Below are 14,016 nucleotides of genomic sequence, written 5' to 3' on the forward strand. Positions count from 1 at the left end.
TAGGAATGAGGACGTAAAGGAGTTTTCTGCCCATTGCCTTAGATGCCTGTGGGGCAAGTCATAGAGAGGCGGAATTGTGACAGGAGGATTGAGGCAAAAAATGGCACAAAAGTGTATTCTCCTCACTTTGCAACTCTACACTGAGATGCAGTTGAGCAGAGCACAAAACCCCTGGTGAGATTATTGAAAGTGTGTGGCTGCACTGGGTGGCTCTGAGGTGTAAATGTGTGTAAATGTATTACTGTGAAGCAGGAGGGAGGTGGAAAAAAGGGTGAGTGCTGAACAAAACCCTCTTATGACTTTTAGAATGGGGAACACAGGCTTTAACTTATGTGTTTTCAAGCAAACTATCACAATTTCCAATACTTCAGCATAAGCTTGACCTAAAATGTTGTCCAATTTTCCCAAATGCAAACAAGGAGAAGCCATTTGAACTAGAATTGTTGGATTAGGTCGGGACTTTGACTTGTCCCTCCAAAAACATTAAGTTTATTCTTCTAAAACCATTCTTTTGTGGAATGGTGTGTGTGGTGAGTGCCACAGTCTTGCTGCATGACTGACTTTCTCATGAGACTGTGACATCTTCCTGAGGGATTCTCTTTGTTCCAAATGTAATGTTTCATGAATGATGGCAGCAGTTCTGGCCGAGATCCTGCAAAGCCAGCCATAACACTACCACCACCAGATTTTCCACATGAGATAAGGTTTTTATGCTTTTTTTTAATATATATATTTTCCTCTTATTTTTTTAAACTCTCTTGTTGGGGAGTATTGTCCTTGCAGGCCTGTCATGCAAACTCTTGTTGTTCAGTGTTATCCTGACGATGGATTTAGATGCCCTCAGATGCCCTCAGATCTTTTTTTCCACCTATTACAAACTTACAAATATCTATAAATGAACTACAAGCTTCCTCCAGACTGTAGTTGTCTGTGATTTTACTCTAGTCTTTAGGACAGTAAGATTGAGCAAATAAGCGCTGACGAATAATGAAAATGTCTCACTTCTGTGCTCTCCGTGTCAGAGTTGTGGCCTGTGTGTCTAATAGGGAGGACTGAACTATAGTTAAAATATACTCACACACAGAGGAGCAGACAGAATCAAACCGCACTTGACCTGAATTCCCCTTTCTTATGGCACCGTCTGGCAGAACAGGGTCAAGTTCAGGTGTGAGCGTTTTCCTTATTTCTTCAAAATGTAACCGATGTTAAAGTAGTTTTTTTATTTCTCGTATTCACTCCTTTCTGAGCTCCGTGTCCTCAAACGCTCTCTGCATTGCTCAGCTAAATTTGTCTCTCTCGATGAAAACTAAGTTTGAGTGTTGCGCATGATTATTCCTGCAGTGTATCTTAAAGTAAGGAAGCAGATTGTCAAACTCTGGTGGAGATTGACTGTAGAATGCCTCGTTGCAAGCACTACACTAATTATAAATGTGCAGCCCTGCGAGCCGGAATGTACCTGAATTTTTGGAAACTAATTCCAAACAGGCACTTCCAGGGTGCTTATATATTTCCCTGCTTCCTGGAAGGGAAAATGTAGTTTGGTCCCCACTGAAGCATAGCTAAACATACAGCTTGAAGATCAGACTCTCAAACATCCCACTTTAAATAAAGCAGGGTGCCCTCTGTATAAGATTTGACTAGTCACAGAAATATGTATTTTTTTAAGGACAGGGTGTTCTTAGTTGAATGGGTTTTCAGTGAAGGTGGAATTGAAATGAAATGATGCTTTTCGTTTATTTTGCTGAAACACCAGCAAGACCAGAAGTTTGACATTTTGGAGGTTAATGGTGTGTGATTTTTATTCTCAGTCAGCATGTAGATGTTGGTGAATATAACTGTCCTGTTCCCCTGCAGGCACTGTATGCAAATATTGATATTGTGTTAAATGTAAGAAGGACATGTGGCTTTGTAATGTCATTTCACAACAAACACTGCTCAGTAGATATCAACTTATTGAAGATGTTCAAGGAAAAATGTCCCATTCAACAATTAAATGGTCCAATATGACACAAAACAACCACAACTTTTGCAAATGATACAATTTCAGTGGATGCTAAACACCCTGAGGTTTTAAAATGAAGTATATTTGAATTGTGGATGTCCTAACAAGGCTAATAAACCATTTATGAGGCAGCTCATAGAGACACCATCTTGATACATTTGAGGACTTTAAGTGTGCCAAATATTGTGTGTGTGTGTCGTTCTTTTTTAAACTGCATGAAATTGATGTATTTATGAATTAACTTTACACAAAGAATAAAGATAAGTTGCTATTTTCCTGCCTCTAACACCTGAATACTTCACAAGCCTGTTACTTTTAGTAGCTTTCAGGACCAAACTACCCTTTTTACTTTCCACTTACTGTTTTTTCAAAATAGTCAGCATGAACTAAAGGTTAACAAAATAAAAACATTACATCAACTGCCTACAGAAAAGAACAATTCTTTTTTCACTTAGTTTTGTCTTAAGTGAAAATCTCTATTTATATACTTTGCCATTTAATTTTTGATTTCCTTTTTTGGTAAATTTTGCTATCTTTTTCTTTGTATTTTTCCCACTTTTATTTCCTGAAACTTATTTATCCCTGTATGTTATTGTCGTTTACAATGTATTCTGTTGTTAAATGATTGTAGATTTCTTTCATTTGTGAATTGTTTTAGTTTATCTTCCCAACCCCTTGATGTTACTAAGATATTTCCTTTAGTATTTATTTTTTTCTATTTTTACATTCCTGTTTGCATTTCTGCTCCATTATATAATTGAAGGGGGGCTGTCTTTCAAAGTGTGTTTTGTGAGGCCTGTTTCACAATGCAGAAAGTGGGAAAGGGTCATTGCGTTAGCTGCTAGCTTAACTTGTAGCTAAACTTTGTCCTCAAAACAGTCGTTATGCGTAGCTTTGCTTTCTAGCTCTATCAAGAACAATTATACTTTAAGCAGATATATCTACCTACCTAACTCTCTATCTAAACAAGCTGTTTATATTATATTTACCACTAAATTTTAGATGCCATCTTGTTAAATAAGGTCTCTGTACCCTGATGATCAACCAATACATGAAAAGCTGACCTGATGGCTGATGACTTAATCAGAAAATTATTTGTAAAGTAACAATGAAATATATAAATAAATAAGTTTAGGGATATAAACAGAGAGAAAATACAAATGAAATAATTTTACAATTAACTTCAAGGATAAAAGACTAAGCTACATGAAAACAGTTTGAAATTAAAGCAGGCATTTTAATTAATTTTACATTCTTTCCAATCATTATTGCTTGAATTGTATTTGGGTTTTGTGTGTGTGTATGTTTATTTCATGTGTATATGTATTTATTTCAGCTAATATGGTGCAACCCTAGAGAGAAACAAAAGCTATAGAATATAGATGAAATGCATGAGCAGCCACTTGATCAAAAGGGAAGGTACATGACATAATATATTTCTCAACTTTTCAGCCTGCTTGGATGCATGTTATTTATTTGGAAGTTGATCATCTAATCAAGCAAGAAATTCCTCGAAGAGAAAGCCCCTTTCAAACATTACTACTTTGAAACCAACTAGTCGTAACTAGTAAAGAAGGACTAACCTGTAAAACTTGGAGGAAAAAATATATTTTATTTACAAGCTGTGCCTTAGATATCAGAGAAGCTTACAGATGCAGGATGAGTAAGACAAACAAACCGGCGTCATACTCGGCAAGCAAATCTGATGAGGTGTACAAACTAGAGGACGTTCTAAATAAATGCCCAGGAAGAAGCAGCCTTTTTGGCAGATTGACAGATCTCATGTTTCTTAAAAAACATCCAGAAGATTCAGCTGCTACATCAAGCTGACACATGGAGATTATGTTTGACTTTCAAAGGAAATGTGTGATGAGCGTGCTCAAGAACTAGGACATAATTAGAAAGAATTGAGTTGATTTTTTTTCCCCTCGATGCTTAAAATGCCACGCAGCACTCACAGCTGAAGGCACACAGATGTTTGAGCTGGAAAATGGAGTTTGGAGAAGAGCTTATTATGATTAAATGAATCTGATTGTGTTGTAACCCAGCAGCGCAGATTGGAGGCATTGTGTGAGGGTGAATACAGCTCGAAGCTAATGACAATTTTATACCTTAGGTATGTCTGACTGTAGATCTGATTTAATGTTGTCTTTAAACAGAAAATTGGCTCATGGGGATAGATGTGTGTTTTGGCAGTAGTAGATGGATCAGTGAATAGAATGATGGATGGGGGGGCTTGATGATGGATGGATGGAGGTGTGTGTCTGATACATTGCAGGAGTACTTTTACTGACTTAAAGATAAAAACATCAAACAGTCTGAACAATCCATCTTGTTTTTGTCTCGACAAAACTGTCAAATTGTGCCAGACAGCATAAAAATAAATAGAAGGTAATTGGAGTAAAAAATCTATGCATACTGCACTGTACCAGTCGCTCCATGAAATAACACAATGACATTGTCAGGTCAGTTTAATGCATTAGTAGATCGGTTTGGTTACCTTCAGCACTGTCAGAACACTATCTGAACTTCTAGTATCTGAAAATAGATTCTGAGTTAATAGAAAAAAATTTAGACCTGGACTTTTTACTCCAATTCTTGTCACTTTTGAACTGGTTATATGCACTTGACAGTGGTGGCACTTCTGCTCTGTGGCTATTGTGGTTGTATTTGTCAAGTTTATGAGTGTGTTCCAGAAGAGCAAGTTTAGATTTCAACAAACTGAGAGCACTACAGCATTGTGCATTTGTGTCAAGCCTCCAGTATATAGAGTACAGTATTTAGCTTTTATATATTTCTCTCTGATGCCAAAACTAAGCAAAAATAGATGGTGGCTATTATTTGTGGTGGTCATAGATCTGGAAGAAGATTTGCCAGCCCATTGGAAGGTTGGTTGTTCGGTTCCCAGCTTCCCCATACTACATGTCGATATGTCCTTGGGAAAGACTCCAAACCATAGGTTGCCTCTGGTGCAATGTGTGCGATAGTGGAAACTGTGTATCCTGTAAACACTGCATAGAGTAAAGACCTGCTGTTTGAGTGCGTGTGTATGGGTGAATGTGTAAAAGCACTTTGGTCAAATAAACTAGAATAGCACCATATAAGAGCAGTTAATTTATTATCTTCATCGCGTTGTAACTTTGTTTTAGGCATGCTAATATTATTTTTGGAGTATCTTACAAATTATCTTTGGACGCCTTCAGCTGTTCAGGATCCATTGTACCAACATGTTTCAGAAAAACTCAAATTGATGAACAGGTACCTGCTACTCGAACTAGCCTGCTGGCTAACTTCCACTCAAACTGCTTTAGAATTTTCTTCATTGTTCTGTAGCTTTCAGCAGGCATAGCTGTCTTCCTTGTTATTGAACCCTTGTTTGAAACTTGTAAAATTGTAACAGATCATTCTGCTAGCATCCTCCAACATGCTAATGGATAACGCATATCATAAAGTTTTTGGCTTCATTTGTAGATGTAGCTGAAAACATACAGTCTGAGGCCAGTTTTTGTCACCAGCATATGACATGATTCTTAAATCTTGAGACAAAAATTAACAGTAATGTTAGGCTTATTTTGATAAGTCATTGAGTTGAAGAGTTTAAAAACACATTAACCGTCCAACCAGACATCAGAGAGCACAGGAAGTGCCTGAGCTGGCTGACCTGGAATATAGCAACTGCTACAGGTGATGCTATCCTTGTATTTTTAGCCTTAACTTGCAATACCTCACTGCTACTTCTCCTCCAGCTCAACACCGCCATGATTAAAGCACAGCAACTGACACAAATGGGAAGTTAATCCTAAAACAATGGCTGCTAATGAATTCTTCAGTCGATTAATACCCAGCCGCAGAGATTTTACAGCAGTGGGAGACTTTATTTCATGTTCTGCCAGTTTGATATCTGCTTCAATTGTTACCTTGCATCCTACAAACCATCATATGAATGCAGGAGGTTCATATGGTGATTGGTAGAAATTAAACACTCATTTACATTAGCAGTCTTTAATAGGAGGATTCATAAACATGCATTCAGCAGTTTTCTTATCCTTCGGTTGATTCCTTTATTAAAAAAAAATGGTTAAAATGCATTCACTTTAGTGTTCTGAGACTTTGATCTTCTGATTAATGCCAGAACTGACAAAAAATGCAAAGGAGGGATTGAAGATTGCTATTTTGCATCAAGAGCATAGGGTGGTTTAATACCTAAATAATTTCACATCCAGTGATTCGGTGCACACAAAAGAGGAGGCAGATGAGTTAGCATGTTCCTGGACTGTATTATTATCAATGCCCAAAACCACAGCATGCAACATAAAATGTTAAGCCAGACAGGTCAGTTTCAGTTTTAAGATTCCAAGAAACTGTCGTGTTGATGACTAAACATGTGCTTTTTTTTTCTGTTTGCAATAAAAAAAATGTCCTCTCTTGTTCTCATCTCCTCTCAGGTTGGAGGACATACCATGCTACCTATTCGCTGGATGCCCCCGGAGAGCATCATGTACAGGAAGTTCTCCACAGAAAGTGACGTCTGGAGCTTTGGAGTCATCCTGTGGGAGATCTTTACCTATGGGAAGCAGCCTTGGTTTCAGCTGGGTAACAATGAGGTACAAAGGTCGCACAATCATATAGATTAACATCTACATGACCAATTTGACCACCTTTTATGCAGGGTTTCATGTTGATGCTGGAAATTATGGCTCTGGGTTTTGTTTTTACTTCAAGTCTACTTGTTCTATTTCCAAACGTAGTAGGGCTTTTTATCACATGGAAATATTCTCTCACAGAACTTTAAAGGATAGGCATACTGCTTTGCTTTGCTTCAGCTAAAGAGAAAGTCTAAGGCTTCTAACAGCTGATGGAAATGAACACTGCCATTTTGGATCTTAATCTTCTGCCTTGTGTTGTTTCTTCACTCTCTCTGAGATGCACCCCAGCCCATCAAGGTGATAAATTGATGCCACTTTGCCACAAGACAAGATGGCGCATCACACAATATCCATGATTGGTGTGTTTTTTCATAGGAGGCTCGACTTCAAATCAATAAAATTTAATTAGTATTACGATCAGGTTAAGAAGATTGAATCGACCGAAAGAATAACACAACAAATGGCATGCTTTGGGTTTATAATTATTTTACTACAGTTTTTGCTTGACACAAATGTGAGATCTCCACATTTCTGGGATGGAGTTTTAAGACACTCTAAATAAAAGTTTGATCAATGCCAGAGTCCCGTGGCAGTATGAAGACACGAGTGTTTTAGTGAAAATCCTCAATCTGTGGTTAGCTGTAGTTTCATCCTCAGGAAAGGACTGTAGACTGGCGTATTGTACTTATTATTCATATATTCAGAGTGTTTAACACATTACACATTGATACGTTACTGTTACAGTTATAAATGGGCATGAGTGACTCATTGACAGTGATGAATTATTACCTGGGTACTGTGTTAACCTGTTACAAACCAGCCTGAGCTCCGCAGACCGTACTACTCTCCTCAATGGAAAATTAAATTAACTACCTGCTTTTTGTGCCAGCCACTGTTAACCCAGGCTTTTTTCTTTCATAATGACTCCATATATGGCATTTTGTAAAAGAAAAAGAAAGTACACCCTCCAATTCCAAAGTTTTCCATACATAAACGAAAAATCATCTCATTCAACTTATGATTAACACCAACTCACAGCTTGCTGCGCTGTGACATTTTTTATTTAATAAAACCTATCCAAAATCCGAAGCAGTGTGAGAAAAAAAAAATACACCCTATGATTTTATTGCATGTTGAACAACCTTTGACTTAAAGTACTCATTTTCTGTATGATGTCTCTGTCTTACGTATTCTTTCAGTTCATAGCATTTAAAGTAGTTTGAGACCTGATCTTTTACTGGGTCACTGCAACACCTTGATTCTTTTCTTTTTCAGACATTCTGTTGTAGATTTGCGGCTGTGTTTGGGATCATTGTCCTGTTGCATGACCCAATTTGAGCCAAGCTTTAGCTGTCAGACTCTAAAATACTTTGGTGTACAGAGGAGTTCATGGTCAACCTAATTACCGCAAGGTGTGCAGGCCCTATGACCGCAAAACAAGCCCAATTCATCGGCCCTTCACCACCGTGCATGACAGTTAGTATGAGGATTTACAGTTTTTATGATGACAAGAACCACAAACTCCCTACAGCTTTGCAAATGGTTAGATTTTTACTTTAGACATTCAAAAGGTTTCGCTTTCAGTAAGGCAGAATGGACATTTTGTGTGCCGAGTTTTTTACGTCTATAACAACAAACCCGGTGAGTGCATAGAACACTTTAACTTTAAATACACTGTGTTGAAATAAACCTAAATCATCTGTCAAACCACTTTACAGAAAACTTATAAAGTTAAGGATTTTCCATCCCCACCTTAGCTGTTTTATCCTTCCCCACACCTGCCCTGCCAGCTGGGCCTACAGAAGTTTATCTGTCCTCCTGAGTTGCTTGTTAAGTGAGGGGATTAGAGTCAAGCCTTGTGCTATGATCACAGACTCAAACTGTTATCACAGTGACAAATCTTACACTTATTTTCACTTTTCCTTTTTTCTTGAAGCACTATTGTTTAAACCTGCAAAAACACAATACATGTACAAAGGAGCACACGTTAATTTTGGACTTCTCAAATGAAGTTAGATCTCTCTGAGTCCAAAGGGACCGAGATTAACCCAAAAACGCACTGAATATGTCACAATGCAGGCAAACTAATAATAATGCTCATAGATCACGTGGATTCTCAGTCAGTCTGTTGATGTGTGTAGTTGGGTGCTGTTGCCAGGAGACTGCACTCCATTGTTCTGTTTGTGAGTTATAAATTTATGTAAAGAGGCTCAATGTGCTCCTCTATTCTATTAATTTTGAAGGTAGCCTATTTGCCATGTCTGTTATCTCTTGGTGGCAGAACATGACAGAGTTTTTAACTGTGGTAAGAAACCAACTGGTTGAGCAAAAGGATAGGGTTTACCCACTGGTTTGCTCTAATGTTTTGTATTGTTGTGGCTACACTTTTGTGTGTATCACAGCACAATCATTTTTATTTAGACAGATCATGTTTGTTGTATGTATTTTCAGATATCAGTAGATTATCAGATCCTTGGTTCTGACATTGTATTGTGTGCTGCTAGTTTGTAAGAGCATGAAATTACATGACACCATGAAATGCCTTATGGGGAGATATGTCTGTAAGTTTGCTTCAAAAGGGGAGTTTTTCCCATGTATCCACAGTCAGTTCACATAAATACATCCTTATTTATTTTGTTTAGCAACAGTGGTCTCAAATTGACACAAATGTTGAAGTGAAATTGTCATGACAACAGTGAGTCATCTTGCTAATTGGTGCACAAGCCCAACAAAGAAATGATCATTCAGGCTTTTGACAACATCTCACACATCCAACCCAACTGTTTTTTAAATTTTTTCTTTTTATTGTTATTTTGTGGTGTGGGAAAGAAAAAAAATGTTTCTCCTTTGATATTGCACAAATTTAGGACTGAATGCATTCTGTTTATTTCCTTCCTCTCACTTTCATTAGTTCAAACCTCAATGGACTGTCTGCTCTGTGTCACCACTTTCTCATTATGAACAAAGCGAAGCAATCAGTCAGCGAGAATCGCCTGTCTCACTCCACTGCTCTGTCTCCTCCGCAGGTTATTGAGTGCATAACCCAGGGTCGGGTGCTGGAGAGGCCACGGATTTGTCCTAAAGAGGTGTATGATATCATGCTGGGATGCTGGCAGAGAGAACCACAGCAGCGACTGAACATTAAGGATATTCAGAAGGTCTTGTTTGCCATGGGAAAAGCCACGCCGGTCTACCTGGACATCCTGGGCTAGCAGAAGTCAGGGATGGCCCATTCCTCGCCAGACAGAAAGATCGACAGAGACATACAAGACAGAACGACCCACATGAATCCAGGAATAACCAAACCAACCTGCTCCACTGTCGAAAAAAAAAAAAAACACCTGCTTTGTTTGGGAAGGACTTAAGTGCCTGCAACACTTTTGGATATAGTGGATAAAACGTATTAAAAAAAAAAACACACACACTTTTACATTTTGTTTACTTGCGTATAAGATGTACAGGTTTGAAGAATACTTTTTTTTCCCCCCTCGAAAAACTGCAAAAATACACAAAATGGAGAATGAAAAGGGAGGTGGGCTGGCAATAGGATAATCGCCACAGTTTATTGATATGGAGAGAAGACATCAGAGTTTAAATCTATCCTGGGTTCGGTTTTATGAATATATATAGAAATATTACATATATTTTATATTTATTTCTTTTTGTCAAAGTGTTGAAAGGTCTGCCATTTGTGTCGCTAAGGGCTTGGCCCTGTCTGACGACGCCACCTACAAACTATTGGCAGAGACTTGTGATGGAAGCCTTACTTGCTCTCTGATTGGCTGGCACTGAGCTTTTAAAGGGAACTGTGGAATAACACTGGATGGTTGGAAAAAAGAAGCGCTCCGTAGAGGACCTACCCAATCAGACAACTGACAAATCTATTTTAATTTAAAAACAATGTACATATTGTAAAATTCTATGTGTCAGAATTATGTTAACTTATTTTTTTTGGATGTTACTTTGGTTCTTTTCCTGACAGTGATCTGGGTGGCTTAAGTATAAAGCTATGGTCCTTGTTTTCATCCTAATCCAGTGGAGATTTCCGTGGGGAATTAGCCGTGTCAGTGCTGGTTAAGTTGTCTAATGTGGTGAAGGTGAATGACAGTGAATACAGTTAAAACAGCCCACTGACACCAAATCACAGACTTTGAAAATGTGGGACGACTCAGAGACTTGGTTTAACATGACACGTTGCAGAAAGCCGCTGAAATCTCGCTTTCACTTTCCAGTTCATTTACTTTTTATAGCAAGAATAATGAGTTGATAAGTAATATCCCACGCCACACCCCTCAAACACAAACACATGCTTTGTCATTTTCAGCCTTTTTGGTGTGAAATTGCTAAAGAAAACAGAGCTTATTCATTATTTGTCAGTCGCAGGTGTGTTGCCTCTATATGTTAAAGGAATAGTTTGATGCTTTGAGGACTATGACTATTCGCTTTCTTGCTTTGAATTATGAACATTATAGTTTTTATATTTGTATAATAAATATGTATTGCAGGCACTTCCAGGAGACAGCAAACTTAGCTTAACATAAAGACTAGAAACAGGAAAAACAGCTAGCCTCACTCAGTGAAGCTAGTTAAAATGAATTCAAAAGCACACCGACATTGGAAATATTAGAAATAACCCATAAATTTAGATCTTGGACATGGCCGCTTCATTCAAATAAAGTATATGCTGAAAATGATTAAAACTGTATTAAAAAACTATCTAATATTGTTGTTCAGAATAAACATTTCCTATAACACATAATGTAATTTAATCACAAAATGAAATTGTAGGTACATCATATTTAAAGCTGTATATAACAGTAACCTAATTATACTTGAAAGGATAGAAAACAAATGTATAAATCAACCAGTTAACGCAATTTATTCTTTCGAGTTGCTACAATCAGTCACTCGTAACTTTCAGTTAAACAAAAGTCAATTTGATACAATTTACTTATTTTGTTATTTTTCAAACAAATATACTTAATCGTTACTACATTTAAAATCTAGTTATAACAATAGTAAAAGGAAAAGCCAATGTTTAGACAGACGAACATACGAAAGAAGACAAATTGCTGATCATAGGCAACATATAAGTGTTTTAAGTTATTTCTTTTTATATCCTAAGCCTTTTTTCTTAAAAGGAAACTGAATCCATTTATTTTTAAGGCTTTTTAAATGATAACTTTTTAACTCTAGACCGCTGCCTTTAAAATGTCAAGGGTTGACAGATCAGAAGAGGAGTTTAAGCATGGTTACAGCTAGTTAGGACCTAATCCACACAGAGAAGAGTTTTTTCCTTTTATTTGTTTTTCTAAATTAGAAAAAGGAAATAATATTCTTTCATCTGGAAGGGCTGTCATGAGCATGCTAAACCTACAGGTGCTGGCCTCTTTTTCTCTCGGAATATATGGCTGATTATAATATCAGATAAAGTACACAGGACCACTTAACTACTTAGTGAGGGTTTTGGTTGATGGTTGTGCATAGGAGAAAACCGCAACGCAATGCAAAAACGTCTTACAGCAGAAAATGACAGCTTGAAATTTGACCAATTTATGCTAACGGAAGTATCTGTGCTGCCTTGCTAGTAGATTTTTACTGTACTGTACTTCCTCAAGTAACCACATTTAATTTTGTTAGTCACAAAAATTGCTAATTTCTTAAAATGTCAAAAATGTATTTTGTCAGATAAAAGTTCAAAAAAGGCTTACATGAGACTACATTGAATTGTTGAAGCTAATAGTGAATAAGGTAGCCATGACATGACTCGAGAACTGGCACTGGTCTCCAATGTCCTTTTTTAAAAATCCTTTAAAGAATATAAACAATTCTGCCAACCTAAGGTTTCTGTAAAATTTCTTGCTCACTAATGTCTTATTTAATTAGCTTCAACTGTGTTGGATGGCTGCTAAGTTAGCAGCTTTCCTATTTCTAGTCTTTGTGCTAAGCTAACCTACATCTGGTATTAGCTGACTGTATAGATGTGAAACTGGCAAATATGATCTCATAAATTTGAGTCAGAAAGCAAGAAAGCGTATTGGCATAAACGTGGGAGGTTAAATATTTACAGTTGATAGCATCAAGATCTTGTTACTTCATGTGTTGTGAAATGAAAAAGTCCTAAACTTGAAACCTTACTTCTGTACCATCTGGCTTTCTTTCCCATCAACTGTTCAAGAGTGATTCAGACTTCTGTGGCTTTTTATTCAAAAAACCTTCTGTTACTGTCAGAGAGGTGTCACTGATGCAGGTGTGAATTTGTAGCTTCACATAAAAATTATTAATCACTGAAGTGGCTAAGCTAGGCTGATTGTGTGGTATTACTGCAGATGCATATTTTTTCGGAGTTATATTATCAAATGAACCGGGTAACATGAGGAGTAAGCCTACTGTAAAACAAAATGAGAATATTTGAAGAACAACTTATAATGACATGCTTAGTTGACTACATTAGTTCATTTTTCACATCCTGAAGATTTCACACTGAATGACAAACCTCAGGCAACAATTTTATTTTATGTTGGATCCGAATATAGAGCATTTTGGAGTGGAATTCTTTACACATCTTCCTTATTATCTTGACATGAATTCTCACAGTATCACAGTGTTGTCTCTGTTCCCCTTGGGACTATGTAAAGCATTAATGAGCATTCAGTTATTTGAATTGTTTTATATGAAAAGTGGGATCAAATCCATTGAGTTACCCAAAGCATCAAGTTTTTGTGTATTCTCTTGTGGTAAAGATAAATGCTTAAAGACATTATGACACAGACCGTGAGCATTTGCAGGGTATTGTAATCCTTTCATGGTGAGTTGAATATTGTTTAAAAAGTTTTCTTTTTTTCTTTTCTTGGATGAACTAACTGAACACTTTTTGAAGCAAAGTTGGCATATTACCATGTACACATGTTACAGAATATAAAAATGTGGTATAACAACTGCAGTATATAAAATACTGGTATTCCATGATAGATCTTTGTATTAATGTGACTCTCTTAAGAAAATGTCTTCAAACAATCAGACGATCTCCTTTTCCATTTTGTCCTGTCTTATAAAGATGTGTGAATTTGACAACATCTCGTCTTCCTCTAAATCTTTTAGAGAGGTGAACAGCATGTGTTCAGTGTGTGCCTGTGTTGTCTGTCCTTCTACCCTCTCCTAGAGTGATAGAAAACATGTATTTTCTCTTACAGATCGTTACATAATGTAACAGACCAAAAGCTTATACTACATATTTTATGTAATATATTTTATGGGCTCTGTGCTTCAGCACATTCAATTTCAGATAAAGTCATGGGTAATACTTTAATGTGTAATACAAGTATCGGCTTTAGTTTGAGCCGTTATTTATGAAAATAGAAAGTACAG

At 37.0% G+C, this 14,016-nt stretch overlaps 1 protein-coding gene across 1 annotated transcript in view; it reads left to right on the forward strand.

The window, feature by feature from the left end:
* ntrk3b (neurotrophic tyrosine kinase, receptor, type 3b) overlaps nt 1-13,690 on the forward strand; it is a 189,334-nt gene extending 175,644 nt beyond the window's left edge. The window contains exons 15-16 of the mRNA XM_072380127.1: nt 6,448-6,606; nt 9,675-13,690. Coding sequence (XP_072236228.1) covers nt 6,448-6,606; nt 9,675-9,860 — 345 coding nt within the window. The 3' untranslated portion in view covers nt 9,861-13,690. The remainder of the gene's footprint in view (nt 1-6,447; nt 6,607-9,674) is intronic.
* The last annotated feature ends 326 nt before the right edge of the window (nt 13,691-14,016 follow it).

Source organism: Leuresthes tenuis, unplaced genomic scaffold (genome assembly GCF_036924035.1).
Source record: "Leuresthes tenuis unplaced genomic scaffold, fLeuTen1.0.hap1 SCAF_2, whole genome shotgun sequence".
In the NCBI taxonomy this organism is placed as follows: domain Eukaryota; kingdom Metazoa; phylum Chordata; class Actinopteri; order Atheriniformes; family Atherinopsidae; genus Leuresthes; species Leuresthes tenuis.